The sequence below is a fragment of the Pseudophryne corroboree genome, chromosome 2 (assembly GCF_028390025.1).
Source record: "Pseudophryne corroboree isolate aPseCor3 chromosome 2, aPseCor3.hap2, whole genome shotgun sequence".
Lineage (NCBI taxonomy): Eukaryota > Metazoa > Chordata > Amphibia > Anura > Myobatrachidae > Pseudophryne > Pseudophryne corroboree.
In genome coordinates, this window is record NC_086445.1 from 527,875,635 (window position 1) to 527,892,647 (window position 17,013).

Consider the following 17,013-nt stretch of genomic DNA (forward strand, 5'->3'; position numbering starts at 1 on the left):
CCTTCTGATCGCATGCTGGGGGCCGCCCATCGCAGGGAAGGCCGCACAGCATGCTGACCGCCACCCCCCCTCCTTTAACAAGCAGAAATTGCGATCGCATTGCAATTTCTGCTTATTAGCAGAAATTAAGGATGCCTCTTGCCGAAACAGTTTAGCTGCACCCGCAGGAGGCCCACCGCCATGTTTCCGATTGCGGCTGCTCAGTGTGGCGTCACACATCTGCCATGATCATGCCCTCGCCACTCCCCCATTCATTCCGCACCGGCCCCCCATTTGCCGGCCTCCGCCCCCCCCCAACGCTCTGTCTCCACCCTGGAAATGGATCGTTGCCGCCCCTGCCCCGCGACCGACTCTGCCAGATTGATAGGCAGAGGCAATCGCATTTTCTGCGGCCTCAGGAAGAAAATGCGGGTGCATGGGCAGGATGGGCGCTGCGCATGCGCCTGCATCTTTTTCTGATTTTTTGCTGTTAGATCGCACACTGTGATCCAGCCTGAATTAGCCCCACAGTTCTGTCTTCTGCACTTACCCATACTATACATTTTAGTGCCATACATACAAACATTAGGAAAAATAAAAATACAGTAAAGAAACAATTTAAGCCCACACTATACTTGGCCAATTAATGCACCCTGCACTGGTTTCATAGAGATCATGCTCTCATTTCAAGATGCCCTTCTCATGTTGGGGTACAAAAATAGTACTACTGACAGGTCAAGGCTGTTCAATTTCACATTTGTAAAACTTGGTGATCTCACTTTTCCATACTTAGAGGTCAATTAACTTAGGGACGGAGGTTGAAAGTTGCTGATATAATGGTGTATAAATGCCGGAAATGACAGCAGAACTCGTTCCCCTCACAGCTCGCTCTCACTCCGGACTCGCTGATTTTTTATTTTAGACACATTTACTCGCAAGGGCAAGAACATTGCCCCTAATTGAATTGACCTTTAAAGTTCCACCAAAATACAGTCTCCTAGTTATCCCAATGATATTTACAAAAACTAAGAATGCATTACATAAGTTTTAATGCATTTGTAGGGACTAGTTCTTGTTTTCACATTTTTAGGTGTGTGTTTGCTAAGACAGGAAGTACCTGATTCCATTTGTGAGGTCTGTGGTCACCGTAATGAGAGTCACTGACCTTCCTGCTAAGTGGGTGGTCTATAGCTCCCTACTTATGAGTTGTGAGTAAAGTTAGCAATGCAAAGCACATGAGAAGGGAACATGGCAATGCGTCACAGTCTATGACTGTCACTCCTAAAACACTGGAGTATTTTTCCTTCCTGTTCTTTTAGGTTAAAAGGATTCTTATTGCAGCATCGCACCCATTCATTACTACTCTGTTATGGGGAGCAGCAATGAACAGGATACACCTCCTAAACTGCCTACCAGATGGGACCAAGTTGTCCCAGAACTATGGAAATTCAGAACCTTGTAATTTGGGCTATCAGCCTGCTCAAGACTCCAGCCTACCTGTCTGACAGTCACAGACTCCTGAAACATAAATTGCTGAAGGGCAGGTGAATTAATAACTGAGAGGGAAGCAATTTAAACCCCAAGGCCTGGACCTTATGTATATAACTTTGGTTGTAAATAGGTTAAATTTTTTTAATGTTAATACAATTTGTTTGAAGGATGTACAGATGGGTCCATGTTTATCATGACCTTTAATAGGATTAATTGAGACTGGGCAGTCGGATTTAAACCCCTGCTGTAATGACTTAATCCCCTGCTGTATTGACTTAATCCCCTGCTGTATTGTTCTCTGTATTGTATTGCAGCTGAGAACAATAGATGAAGGGTTTATGTTAATAAACCATGTTGTGCCTAGGCACAGAAAACTAGCCAAGATAACCGTGGACCCATCTGTATGCGATTTTATCCACATACCATTGGTGAGGTCTGTCAGGAAGCCCTTCCTTTATCTTCCTCTTTGTTTCCTGGATGTCTTCCTCATTACATCTGCTGTGGATGTTCATCTAGGAAGCACAAAAACAATTTTCAAAAGGTACTTTTACCTGAATATCTTATGGAATATATATTACCATTGTGCCTATAAAAGTCAGCATTACATTTAGGAGTATGTGTGGTGGTTTTGAAGGCTTGGTGTTACGGTGTGGAATGGCTAATGTTTAGTTTGTTATGTTATAAGGTATTGGTGTTGCTGATGGCCCTGAATGAGTATGACGACATTATCTTTCTGGACATGTATACCATAAGGGGCTTTTAAGGGAGGGTGGTTCACTAACCAATGTTGTCATGTTCATGTCATTTTACTTATGTACTAACTTGTTCTAACCCTACAATTAATATATAGGTATATATACTGTATGTAACATAGGAGGTCACAGTTGTGACATTACAATGGTTTTTTAGTTGACCAGTTTTTAGATAAACCTTGATGAGCTGTTTGTGATCCCTGCAGAAGAAATACAGAATTGACCTACACTTGCACCACATGTATTTGAATGAAACATGTGGCGACTTCAGGTTTCAGAACCTTGAAGGAAAAGAATTAGCATTACAATGCATTATCCAGCTCTGTCACATTGATAGCTGCCACTGTCAGACAACAATATCAAGAAACTTCCAGCTCTCCTTGGATCACAGAGCCCTTGCAGATGACAGATTGTGAATGCAGATTTTAGTCGTGCTGTACATAATTCAATCAGAGCCATTTCAGACAGTCTTTCACATCCCTAAGGATTTGTTTCTCCTGCTTTCTAATCCTTTTCTGTAATTATTGGTGAGGTTAAGTGATCTCCTGTATAAAAAAAAAACATATTACTGAGTATTCTTCTGTTAGTAAAGACAATTTACAGGCAACATTAAGGGCAGCCAGAAAATACATTTTCATGTTATGCCACAGATATATTTTGTGCTACCACTTTGATGTACAGTATATAGGCATTGATGAAAATACTGAGCTGGTAATTATGGAACTGCACCCAATGTGTGTTATAAAAAGCTTGGTCTTGGCAGCAGTGCATCTGGAAGGTTCATCCAGACTCAGTGGCGTCGAGAGAGGGGGGGAGAGGGTACAAATTATCTTGGTCTGATAGAGGGGCCCAGTGGGTGCCCAGGTCCAAGCCTCCTTTGATTAGACCATGCCCCCTGAAAAGTACCGGAGCCCAGCCAGGCTCTCTACTGCCCTGGCTGGGAGGCATGGTATGCTAGGGATGGCCATTGACCATCGATGATTCAAAATCATAGATGGTTTATGACCGATGGTAACTACTTTTACCATCAATGGGGAGAACCAGATGGTTTCCCGCCATCGATGGTAAAGAGCTATTAAATATTTATTTTTATTTTTTATCTTTGGTGTCAGGGACATGGAGCATAGCTCCGGACCCAGACACCCATGAAGCCACACCCCCAGGCTCTGATTGGCCCATGTCTAGCTCAATACTAAAGTAATGGGGACCATCAATGGTCAAAAAAATTGTTGTCCACCATCAAGGTTATCAACTGATGGTACCATCGATGGATAACCCACCGATGGCCATCCCTATGCCATGCTTCTGTGAGTGGGTGCTTCTGATGTGCTAGACACGCCCCCAAAGAGGAATGGCCATACCCTCAGCATGCTGTGGTCACACCCCCTCCAGTGGGGGCAGAGGACCCAGGAAAATTTTTGTATTGGGGCCCAGGATATCTCTTGGCAGCCCTACATCCAGTACATTCCATGGTACACATTCCTACTCCATATACCTAATCCCCATGGATGTTTACGCATGCCTACTGGGATGCTCCACATGCCTACTGGGAAGCCCCCACATACCTACTCCACATGCCTACCAGAGTGCCTATGTCTTGCCTAGTCCACATGCCTACTGAGATGTCTTCAAATGCCTACACAACATGCCTACTGCTATACCTTCAAATGTCTACTCCACATGCCTACTAGCATGCCTCTACTTTGCATACACCACATGCCTACAGGGATTCCTCCACATGTCTACACCACATGCCTACTGCTATATCTTCAAATGTCTACTCTACAAGCCTGGGATTCTTCCACATGCCTTCTTAAATTGCTTCACATACCTACTGGGATGCCTTCACATGTTTACTCCACGTGCCTACTAGCATGCCTCCACTTTGCATACACTATATACCTACTGGAATTCCTCCATATTCCTACACCACATGCCAACTGGTATGCATCTACATGCCTTGTTTTGCATTGTAAATGATTTCTGCTTTAATTACATGGGCAGACTCGCCGGAATTCCCACACAGCCTGGCTGTTACATAAGCCCCTATAAGGCAGCAAGATGTTTAGCAGAAATATGGTCATCATTGCCTGATGGTCTGTACACTTGCAGGTAATAGCAGTATAAGGCTGTAAAGCTGGTGTAGTCAAATCTGGGGTAAGGATCTGGCTCACTTGTTAATGATGGTACACAGGGATAAAGCAGAAATATAACCTATAGGTCTGGTACAAGAATAGCCATACACAGCACTATCTAACATATTAGTGACTGTGACATGGGCACATATTTTTATTTGGATCCATCTATAATTGATGCATGGTGTGTGGTACATACTGGCCCCTGCGTCCAGGGGGCTCACACCACACCCTGCACCCATATATTATACTTACTCCTCTGGAGTCCCACGGCAACGGGCGTGACTGCAGACACAAATCACTTGGAAAATGGCCACCATGGTCTGACATAGTCACATAGTGCCTAAGTCTACTGGCTGACAGTCAGGAGGGGGCTTGCAACAGGGACTGCACACAGGCTCTCTCCTCTTTTATAACATCCCTGTTTGAATCTACAGAGATATGTCATCACCAAGTCTGTATCTCAAGAAGATATTGAGAAGAAGTCAGATTGCTACTTAAAAAGTGCAATACATAACTCCCGCCATTATAACTGAGCAGCACAAAGGGGATCTCATTCAAACAGTGTTTCTCAGGGTGTATTTAGCTGTAGAGATTATACTCTGTATTAAAAAAACATAGTCTTAGGGAAGTGATATGTCTCAGATAGAATATGTATCAAAAAACCAAAGCAAGCACATTGTTTTGCTATCCTGACCACTCTGACTATTCAAAAGAAAATGTTCAAAATGTTTAAGCTAATTGTCTCAACTTAATTTAAAATACTCAGTTCTTTTTAAAATACTGAACATAAGAATGCAAATTTATACACAGAGAAGCTGATCATAATATATTTCATCTTGGAAACCAGATTTGCTACTATATGTGTTCTCAAAGAATGGAAACTAGAGATGAGTTAAGCTGCTGCAAAATTTTGTGCAAATCTATTTTCACAGTAGAAAAGGCTATTTCAGTGTTGGGATGTTTTGGCTATACAATGTTTCAATTCTGTTTTGCTTTGCCATTCTACGGAATGGCTACATTGTACTGTATTTGTAAATACATGTGTCTCATGCAATTATCAGACTGAAAATAAAGCTCACACAATGTTATGTTATTTGATTGGGGTTTAATAATGGAGAAATCCAGCAAAAGAAACAGTATAGAGGAATTCTGGCCAGAACACTTAAGCCACATACTAGAGAAACATTCAACATGTCATGCAGATCTACTGTATCTATCATCTTCCTGCCTAATATTCTATCTATCTATCTATCTATCTATCTATCTATCTATCTATCTATCTATCTCATTTCTCTCTCTCTCTCTCTCTCTCTCTCTCTCTCTCTCTCTCTCTCAGCTTGTTACCAACTTTTTCTTCTCTGTCAGACCTCTCTTCTCTGTCTTCTATGTTCTCATTCTCTCCTCATCCCCTTTCTATTTCTCTCTCGGTGTTCCCACTGTGTCTCACATGCTGTCTCCTTTTGTGCTTTATCATAACATTTACTTCTGTCTTGTGAGTGATTGGAGTAGTTAATTAGTGTATCCATTAGTAGCAAATTAATATGAAGGGCCTGGCTCACCAGTAGATCCAGTTATAACAGTTCTCTATTGGGTTTAAAAGTATATAGTGGTATTATTTTATACCAAAATTGCACTATGGTGTGTGATATAAGCACACCATAGTGCAACAATGATTTTGTGATAACACAGGGCAATATAGTAATTTTTGTAATTATCCTGTATTTAACATGATATATGGGTATATACTTTGGTTTGGTAGCACTTGGAGAAGCATCTGTAAACTGTACACCACTATAAATTCTTAGATTGTGGTTCTTGGTGAAATACTGTACCATGTATAATACCATATGGCAAGTTTTGGTACCTAGAAATGCAGCAGTTAAAAATGGGGATATTGTATTAAATTGTTGTCAAAATTGTTGTATATGTGTATAGTTCTATTTGATCACAGCTTCAATGAGTGCACCGAATTTATGATAATTGCACAGAAATGTAGTGTTTTACTTTGTTGTAAATAAATTATATCTATCTATCTATATCTGTGTGTGTGTGTGTGTGTGTGTGTGTGTGTGTGTGTGTGTGTGTGTGTGTGTGTGTGTGTATTTAAAGGGGTAAATTTACTAAGATGGGAGTTGTATTTAAGATGGGATGTTGCCCATAGCAACCAATCAGATTACAGGTATTATCTTCTAGAAGGTGCTAGATAAATGAGAAGTAGATTCTGATTGGTTGCTATGGGCAACATCCCATCTTAAATAGAACTCCCGTCTTAGTAAATTTACCCCATAGTGTCCATAGGGCGGCACTCATACGTCTTGTAAATCAGACACAGGATCCCATTTTTAGGTCAACGTTTCAGAATTTTTACTTCAAATCTTTTGTCATCCTGACGAAAGAATTGAAGTAAAAATTCTGAAACGTCGACCTAAAAATGGGATCCTGTGTCTGATTTACAAGACGTATGAGTACTGCCCTATGGACACTGTATCAATTTTCGGCCACCCTCGGGGACCTGTAAATGGGAGGGCACCGACGCAAGATACACCTATAGACAAGGACTGCCAGCTTACTGCATCCGAGATATATATATATATATATATATATATATATATATATATATATATAATATTATGAAATAGCAAACAAATAAAAAGTTGTATTAGCACTAAATAGTTATAATTGTAGACTCTAGTCTAAGTAGTCTGAACTAGGCTAATACAGCATGTAATGCAGTAAAATGTACTTAGTTATGGGTGACATAGATAACCCCTCCTTAAATAATACATTTGTGTTTTCTAATTTTCTATAAATGTTTAATATTTAAATTTATATGTCTATTATAATATGCATTCTAGGACTATTTTGTATTACGATTCACTACATAGACCCAACAGTCTTTTTTTCTGTATTAGCATATGTTCCGAAATAACAGATAACAGTCCTATTATAATCAAATTTGTTTTGAGATTTTTTTTATTTTATTTATTTTATAGTAGAAATGAAGATGAAGGGAAATAAATGGTTTATATCATAGTAAATCGGTTAAATAAGGTCAATTGTTTTTAGATTTAAATTGAATGTATTGTCTTATTTCTTTCTACAGGTTAACAGGTTTTCATCTCCCAGCCCCAATTGTGAGCAGTGGAAGTCTCCTAACTCTTTGGTTGGTATCAGACTATGCAGTCAGCGCTCAAGGCTTTCGCTCCACCTATGAAGGTCAGTCCTGCTAACCCCTTGTGGCTTCATACAATTCAGATAAAATTAAATATTGATTTTAACTGAGTCATTTAGATTGAATCATTATTAATTTAAAATGCGTTCTGTTTTTCATTTATTAAAATGAATCTCCAGCAATCACGGTCTCAAGCAAGTGCCATTGTTTCACCATTGGTGTTCTTAATCACTGCTCCAATTTTTTCCTATTAATGTAGTCCAGGACAGACACTTCTCACAATGACTTATAATTTATGGTTTTTCCATTTTACATAAATATATGACGACATTCTATTAAGAGCACTGTACAGCTCAGTATGTTTCACCAGTTATCTTTAAGGACAAATATCTATGTTTAGACTTTAGGTTTAGCACGCTCCTCTGCCATTCAGAATGATCATCCAGCATTAGCAGAATGAACAGGTGTATCAGACATCTGGTGTACATTACAATGAATTATTGTTATTATTTTTGAGCGAATTAATTGTGCTGCAAGCCATCTTTTTCTCAGTGCTGTTTTAATTACCGTATTTGCCTGTTGATAGAACTCTACATCTGTTGTTAAGATATGGAAGTTACAGTGACAGATCCACATTATAGGACCTTCCATGGCTGGACTGGTGACTGCAGTACTGTTAATATATTTTTAGCATCATCAGCTACCGGGATAAAAACAATGCACATATCCTTATATCTAGACATAGGCGACAAAATATACTAGACCCCATAGCTTGATAAATATATAGTACATATGAACAGTCAGTGATATTTTCACTTAGACAGAAGTAGGAAGGTCAGAGAAAGTATACAGGAGCAGCTGTCTCTGAATAGCAAATGAAGTGGCTTAATGCTGTCCATCAACCAGCCCCAAAATTGAACAAGCTTCATTGTGAAGCAGGCTTTGTTTGTTTATTTCAAATATGCATCACAATTATCTCCTGTCAATCAAATAGGAACATTAGCCACATGTAGTTCATGCTTTCTGCTATTTATTAATTTTCCTCTCTTTACTGGATAAGTAACTTTTTTTTTTAATTATATGTATTATTCAGGACAAACCAAGCTATAAAATAAAATGCCTTTAGTTAATAGTATAGTGTTGAGGTGAATTCATATTGTAAGCTTAGGGGCCCATTTATAAATGAGTGATAAAATTCGTAGTGAATATTAAAAACGTGTTGCGTATAATAAATGGTGTTCCAGACAATCAGCTCCCAATTGGAATTTTTTAAAATGCATGACAATTAGTAGTGGATCACATGACAAGAGCTGATTGGCTGGAGCCCTATTTATCATGTGCAACAAGTTTTATCAGTCACTATGGGGGGGAGATTCAAATGTTTGAAAAGTCAGTTGGGACTCTGTTTTTTCCTATCTAATAGACAGGAAAAAACAGACAGCCAACCGACTTCAAACATTTGAATCTCCCCCCATATGAGTTTAATCACTCGTTGATAAATTAGCCCCATGGTTTTATATTATCTCTCTATACAAGAAATGAGCAGAAAGCATGAGTAGTGGTATGTGACTGCAATCTGACCCACCGGTTGTATTGTGGAGGAACATGACGCATAGGGGTACTGTAGGTATACTAAAGCTTCTAAAAATTATAAGTTTAGTGTTGCCCATAGCAACCACACTCTAGCTATTATTTCTCTATTGAATCCTAGAAAATGATGGTATATGGTTGCCATGGGCAACACCATCATTTTTTAGAAATGCACCCCATGGAGTGGTTTGGAAGGAGATGGGGTGGGGGGGGGGGGGGGGATTATTCTACCAGAAAGGCTGCTCTGAAGTCTGGTTAAACTCCACAAACAGTCACGGCAAGATCCAACTTTTTTTAAGAAACAGTCTTGAAGAGGGCAGTGCATGCTAAAATTAAAGCAACATTCATTTTTACTAGTAACACAGTTTTCTGAACTTTTCTGAAGATTGTGACCATTTTTATTATTACCGTTTGTTTCTGTGAACCTCTCTGACTTTTTGCAAGAAAGCTATTGAAAAATCCTACAAGAAACCATTGATAAGATCTTATGGCTGATAAGACATAAAACTTGTGCTCAGCTAACAGCTTCACATAGAACTATCTAACGAGACATCGGAAAGTACATTAATGAATAGACCTCATGTGCATCATGATTCTACTTTGACAATTTTTCCTGTTATAATATTTCAGTACTATGTTACAAGGCTTGATAATACGTTTCTTAGACTTGTGTCTTTCAGTGCAAGCTTTATGCACTCTGTCTGAGGTCAGGCTGTGCTCATAACGGTTTCTCCATTTCAGGTCAAACTGTACTACTGACTTCCATACTGTAGTATATGAAACAGGGCTTAATAAGAAAAGCAGTCTTTTGGAAGTTTGTATTTAAATGAAAATGTAATAATTGTGCAAATAAGAAAATGCATAACACACGTTAATCAATCATGTTTTATTGTATTCCTTCTATATCTTACAACCTTTGTTTTTGTGAACAAGAAACAATTGATGTAGGTCAAGTTTCATCATGGCCTATACATCATTAAATGGGAGTAAAAACATTTCTCTATTTCTTGCGAAAGTAATTCATAGGGGTAAATTTACTAAAGGTTCTGAAAATGAAAGGTGGTGATGTTACCCATAGCAACCAATCAGATTCTTTCTATCATTTTCTAGGATGCAATAAAGAAACGATAGATAGAATCTGACTGGTTGCTATGGACAACATCACCACTTTTCATTTTTAGAACCTTTACTAAAAGTACCCCACAGACTGTTGGTGTATCCGGATGATAGGTTGTCAGTCAAAAGGTCAACAGTCAATAGGTCGACACAAACTGGTCAACATGGTCAAAATGTTCTCTGATTCAAATGGTCAATATGGCAATGGTCGACACAACATTTGGCCGACATGAGTTTTTTTTTAAAGTATTTCAACTTTTTCATACTTTACCATCCACATGGATTAAGATTGGGAAGGATAACCTTTGTTGAATGCAGCAGTAGCAGAGGGAGGCACCATGAAAGGGGATGCGGTACACTAATTGGGGTTCCACATGCTGGAAGGTAAAATTTGACACCAAAAAAATATGAAAAACTCATGTAAAATGTTTCATGTGTCGACCATTTCCACGTCAATCATTTGAACCTGTTGACCTTTTGACCATGTCAACCATTGACTGTGAACCTATTGTACCATAACCAACTGCTGGGGCTTTGCCTAACATTCTCAAATACCTTTTCTTTTTCTCCTATGAAATATCCCAACAATGCAAATGTGCACCTAGTTAATATTAGGTTTCAAGAATGCAAACTTAATTTAGGCTTAAGAGGAAGTCACACTTGCACTTGGACAAATAATGTAACTCTTTGATTTGCATGCAGAAAAAAATATTGCCTGCTTTTGCATGCTTCTGCACAAATTTTGCTATAGATGCACTGTTCCCTATATTTTTACATTAAAATTTATATTTTACCTAGAACGCACCAACTGTAAATATTCTGCATTTACACCAACTCTAAATGTGTTCCTATGAGGAACTCGAATTCTAGCAAGAGTTTGGCATGACATGCTGAGACTTTTAGTGCTACTGGAGTAACAGAGCCATAAATTACACATTATTATAAATTAATCTTTCTAAAGAACTGTTCATGCACCTCACTAGACCTCAGATAAAACATGAAATAATACACTACACCAGTGGTTCTTAAACTGTGTACTTGGGCACCCTGCGGTGCCCTGAGGAATTTGCAGGGGTGCCCTGGGTTGGTGGTCCGGGAACTATTCAAATTATTTACGGTCAATGTAATAGACAAAGCCAGTGCTTGTGGCTTTGAATCATAAAATGTGTACCCTCACCATGTAACTGCACCTAATGATGACATATAAACACAATTTACTTAATTTTATATTTATTTATTTGTTTGTTTATTTTAAAAGGGGTGCCGTGAAAAAAATTCTGATACTCTAAGGCGCCGTGACTCAAAAAAGTTTGGAAAGCAGTGCCATACACAGTCATTGTGTAGTAGTAACTCTCAGGTTGTGGGAGATAATGCTCTCTGTCCATGCAAAATGTTTCAACTTGTTCCTTATAACCTCTTAACTTTCTGACAGAAAGGTTCTAAATTCCTTAATTATACATGAAAAGGAATGTTCTATTTCTGGAAGAAAAGAAGAGATACAAATTCCTGTTCCCTTTTCTGACAGTTGCACATTTAAACAGCTGGATTTGGAGGACAGAGCCAGTTTAAGTGGCCGTGAATCTTCTCAAGATGGCTTACAGGCATTAGGATGCCTAGTTCTCCTGTTGTGCCAAAATCATTTATATTTGGAACAAATGTAATCTTTGCTAGCAGAGCAGGGAGTTGCAGTGTTTGAGCACATTACAATTCCTCCCTATTATTTGATGTAGTTGTACCCAAGTCCCAGAGACTTGTCAGATGTTGTGCCAACTTGTATGTTTGTAATGTTGCAGCTCACTGCGTATGTACTCCTATCTGCACAGCTGCTTAACCAGGCAGGAGCCAAATCCAATCGTCTGCTGTCATTTAAAGATTTCAGCCTAGAAAATACATTATATCTGATAATAATAGGAAATGGGCATTAATAAAAAAATGCCATATACAGCAAATACATGGTGTAGGTGTTAGACATTGCAGGTGAGCCTTACACTGGTCACCTTCTCTATGATGTGATCTCTCTTCACTGCAATGCAACATCAGTGTCCTGTCATATTAATGCTCTGTTCAGGGAGCACATCTCTTTTGAACCAACATTTAGTTTTGAGACACATTTGGATGACTAGTTCGTAAAGCTGACATCGTTAATCAGATCTGCTGTGTCTGATCATTCTGACCACTGGGTGGCAGCCATCTTTAAACTCTACCAGTTTAATCAGTCGTCTATATCCATAACACTGCCTTCATCTTGCATTTCTTTGAAAATGCAGAGAACAGAAGGGAAGGCCTGGTTTCGTTTTGTGACTGATCACAAAGCATCGCATTCATGCGGGAGACTGTTCTTGAAAGGCATAATAACTTGGAATATAAATTTTGACCAAAAGCAATGTGACTTTTGCATCAAACTCTCTGTCAGATGATTATGTGAAACACAGAAAATAGGATACTCAGAACCAGTCGCACTGGACATGGAGTCTGGACTGACACATATTGCTTATGTTTTATCATTTGTCTCTACCACCACAGACTTATTTCAAATGTGATATAAGTAAAGGTGCATAGAATGGGGTTACAAAACGACTTTCACATGGGTTCTATTGTAATATCATATACAGCAGCAGTATGGCATGCCACTTCAAATAGCAGGATTTGTTACCAGTTTGCCAGTAGACCCCATACACTGACCTTAAACCCTTTCCATCTTCATACCATTGCTTTAAGGCTGGGCCGTAACTACGTGCGTGCCAGGTGTGCCTGGCACAGAGCGCCGTTGCCCTGGGGGCACAACTGGCCACTTTGTAATGAGTCAAACTGACTGATTACAAGCTGCCTTTGTGTGTGAGGTGAGGAGCAGCAGCTCTGGTAGCAGGGTAGAAGGAGGAGGAGGGAGGGGGACTCTGGAGCCGCAGCAGTGCACTGTGATTGGTGGCGGCACCAGTGCAGCTGTCCCTCTCCTTCCACATAGGCTGGCCGCCGTTGCTGTAAATGCTGGGTGCACTTCCCTCATCCCAGCATTCACAGCGGTGGCGACAATCCAATGTAGAAGGAGAGGGAGAGCTGCAGCGGTGCCACCACCAATTACAGTGCGCTGCTGCGGCTCCCAAGTCCCCCTCCCTCCTCCTCCCCTGCCCAGGATCTGCCAGCAGCTGCTGCACCGAGGACCCTGACTGCCTGAGCCAGCGGGGAGAGATTAAGTATCATCTATTCTTTCTATCTGTCTGTCTTACTATCTATCTATCTATCTATCTATCTATCTATCTATCTGTCTGTCTGTCTGTCTATCTATCTATTCTGTCTGTCGTAATGTGTAAAAAAGGGGACGCTGTCTGCCGTAATGTGTAAAAAGGGGACGCTGTCTGCCATAATGTGTAAAAAGGGGACCCTGCTGTTATGTGTAAAAAGGGGACGCGGTCTGCCGTAATGTGTAAAAAAGGAACACTGTCTGCATTAATGTGTAAAAAGGGGACGCTGTTTGCCGTAATGTGTAAAGATGGACTCTGCCTGTCGTAATGTGTAAAAAGGGGATGCTGTCTGCCATAATGTGTAAAATATGATCTCTGCCATAATGTGTAAAAAGGGGACTCTACCTGTCGTAATGTGTAAAAAGGGGGACTCTGTCTTCCGTAATGTGTAAAAAGGAGACGCTGTCTGCCGTAATGTGTAAATAGGGGAATCTGTCCACCATAATGTGTAAAAAGGTGGACTCTGTCTGCTGTAATGTGTAAAAAGGGGACTCTACCTGGTGTAGTGGCGCTACTGTGCGGCGTAATTTTAATAATGGAGACTACTGTGCACCGTAATATGAATTGGTATTATTTTGTGGCCACACTCATTCCCCAGGAAGCCACGCCCCTATGTTTTTGATGCGTGCCTACGGAGCGCACTGCCCCTATTTTACATAAGGGGGGGGGGCGCCAATGCAGTTTCTTGCACACAGCACTAAAATGTCTAGTTACGGCACTGCTTTAAGGGCTACTGTCACACAATCTGAATTCAATGGGAAATGCTAGTTTTCTGCCAATCATAAGCACTGCATGAAGCATTCTCACAGCTGAATTGTTTTGAAGCAGTCATGTGTGACAGGGAAACAGCGTTTCCCATTTAAAAATAAATTTTGCAATAGAAGTTTGAATGTCAAGTCTTTAGGACTTCTAAAACACATTGTTCAGCAATGCTAGTGTGATATTTGCCTTCATTTGGCTTAATTTTGAAAGCATAATGGTCATGGTGCCAAAACATATGCATTCATTATTTGTGGAAAATTACATCTGTTATATGGAAAACCCTCATTTTCCAACACATTTCTCAAAATTGCATATGAATCTGCATGGTTTGCCATGAGGAGCTACAGTAAGGTCAACACATATGCCAGATATCACATGAACAAATGTGCGGACAACATCCAAGTACTCTAGCAGAATTTAATTGTATGCAACGGGAGCAGCAGATTCCTGTATAAGTGCAGAGGACCTGCATTTCTGATTATCTGTGTCCACAGCCAAATTAAGGGGGTGATGCGGGGCATACTGTGCACCGGGGCCCCCCTTTGTCAGGGAGCCACCCTGCCAGAGCACACTGACATCACTAGCTTTCCCTCTTAAACAGCAGCAAAACCAGCAGCCAGAATGCGAGCAGGACAGAACGCAGTGCAGGCAGAGACACAGGAATATCATGTTTCATGAGCTACAGTACTGACAGAGCTTTCTGACCAGAGGAGAGATAGGAGGGTGGAGAGAGCTGTAAGTGACACAGGTATCCTAGCTTCTCCTCCTCCCCGCCTGGGTGTCTGAGTCCTGTGTAAACTGTTATGCGACTAAACCATTTGGATCTAGAGATAGAGACACACACAAAGAGTCCTCCTGAGTCCTGACCCAGTGTGTAAGTAGTACAGAGGCTTCTTCTATTCTTGCATGTGACAAGATAAATTATTTTATTTTTCTATGTGTATTTTAAGGTTAAGTTGTCTTTGTTCCACTAAAAGGAAAGCTTATAAAATAGTTGTCTTTCAATTAGATGGAGCTATAAACCGTACCCAGGCATTATTAAACTATTAGTTAAAACTAATATACATCATTTGTTTAAATTTAATATACACAATCCATACCTCCCACCATGACCCATTCCAGGAGGGACAAAATGCTTTCTACACCAATTTCCTTCTTAATTTATGATTGCAATTATCTGTGTAGAAGTACCTTTCTTATCAATTAAATAGTTCAACACAGGTGTGCATTTTCTGATTCTTCACTGCAACGGTACACCCACTGCTGCTGCAGCGTTGATCGGCTCTAGCCCAGGAGTCTTGCTTACACATGCAATCTCCAGCCATCGGGCAACTTCACTGCACACAGCGGCTGTCCACCTGTCACCTCTAGCTCCAGAGCGTTTGAGGCCACCATTGAACCCCATTCAGCTGCTATGGGTCGGTCCTGTCCTGTCCAGGGAATGAAGCTCCTCTCACCCTTCAGCTGCCATCATTGCCATCTTGAAGCCTCCTGCTTGCTGCTACTACCCGGTCCCTGACTCCATTGTCTTGCTGGTAGTGCAGACGAGGTCTGTGTGGATATTCAGGTGAGCCCTCTGGTGCTCTGCTCTGGCTGTCGGGAAGTCCTGGTCAGCGGGGGAGACTACTGGCGGTCCTTCTGCTGTCTCCTCTATTCAGTTGAATCACACACCATACGCCATATTTAGGTTTTGTTGGGGGGGTGCCAAATTCTATCTTGCCTCCGGGCGACTTGGGAGAACTTACACCCCTGCATATAATCATGCCTTAGAGAATGTTTATTCTTTTATCATTGTTTAATTTTGTATAATTAGCAGGTATAGCCTTTCAGTTGACATTATTGAAGTTATTTACAGTATTATCAATTTTGCTAATTCAGATACAAATACATAACACTGTTCTGCTTTTCTCTTTTTAGACCCCTTTCAGACTGGCGGCCCGACCTGGCTTATTGCTGGGCCAATGACATCACCACATCACATTCTGAGGTGGCGCTTGGAGATTACATCATCTTCATGTGCTGGCTCTTCCTATAGTGTGAATGGGTCACGGGTCGCATTGATTTGGCTTACCCGTTCACACTGCACTGCAAGTCCGCGACTTGGGTGGAAGCCGTGCTTAGCCCTGGTCGCTACCCAAGTTGAAATACTGAGTTGGCCCTGGTTATTTCAACTGGACCCTTTGAGACCCCAGTTGTGGTGCATTCACGTGCAATAACCTGGGTTATTGCTGGTGGTCTGAAATGGGTATTAATCTTCTTGTTTGCATATACTGGTCTTGGATGTATCTCTGTCGCATTAAAAAAAACTATTTGAGGTAGAATTGTAGTTGTTTGATTATAAGCTGTTTTTGGTACTGCTGAATCTTAACAGTATATATTATACCTTAGAAATGTGTTGCTAACTATCCAGCCCTTGTGCAGCCCTTACCCACTTACTTTATCATTTGATTCTTCCTGATTTTTCACAATTATGGGCATAAGAGTTTCCCCATTATTCTCTGAAAATGCTTCTTGCGATATTATTTACTTGCACATATGGCATAGGATCATCTTTGTCATAGGATTATCTTTTTTTTACTAGTGTACTTTTTATTGAGTTTTTCATAAATGGCAAACAGAGCAAAAGAAAAAATAACAATACACACCAATCAGTGCTAGCATCACAGTTTACAAATATATGACTAAAGATTGCATTGTTGTCAACAAGAAACTCAAGTTGTGGTTATTGACCAGGTACGGAGTTAATAGTAAAGGCAAAATGAATAAAGACAGCT

The 17,013-nt window shown here is 40.4% G+C and overlaps 1 protein-coding gene across 3 annotated transcripts in view; it reads left to right on the forward strand.

The window, feature by feature from the left end:
• LOC135033722 (CUB and sushi domain-containing protein 2-like) overlaps nt 1–17,013 on the forward strand; it is a 1,450,369-nt gene that overhangs the window by 444,225 nt on the left and 989,131 nt on the right. For all 3 annotated transcript variants that reach the window (XM_063954204.1, XM_063954205.1, XM_063954206.1), the window contains exon 3: nt 7,464–7,576. In XM_063954204.1, coding sequence (XP_063810274.1) covers nt 7,464–7,576 — 113 coding nt within the window. The remainder of the gene's footprint in view (nt 1–7,463; nt 7,577–17,013) is intronic.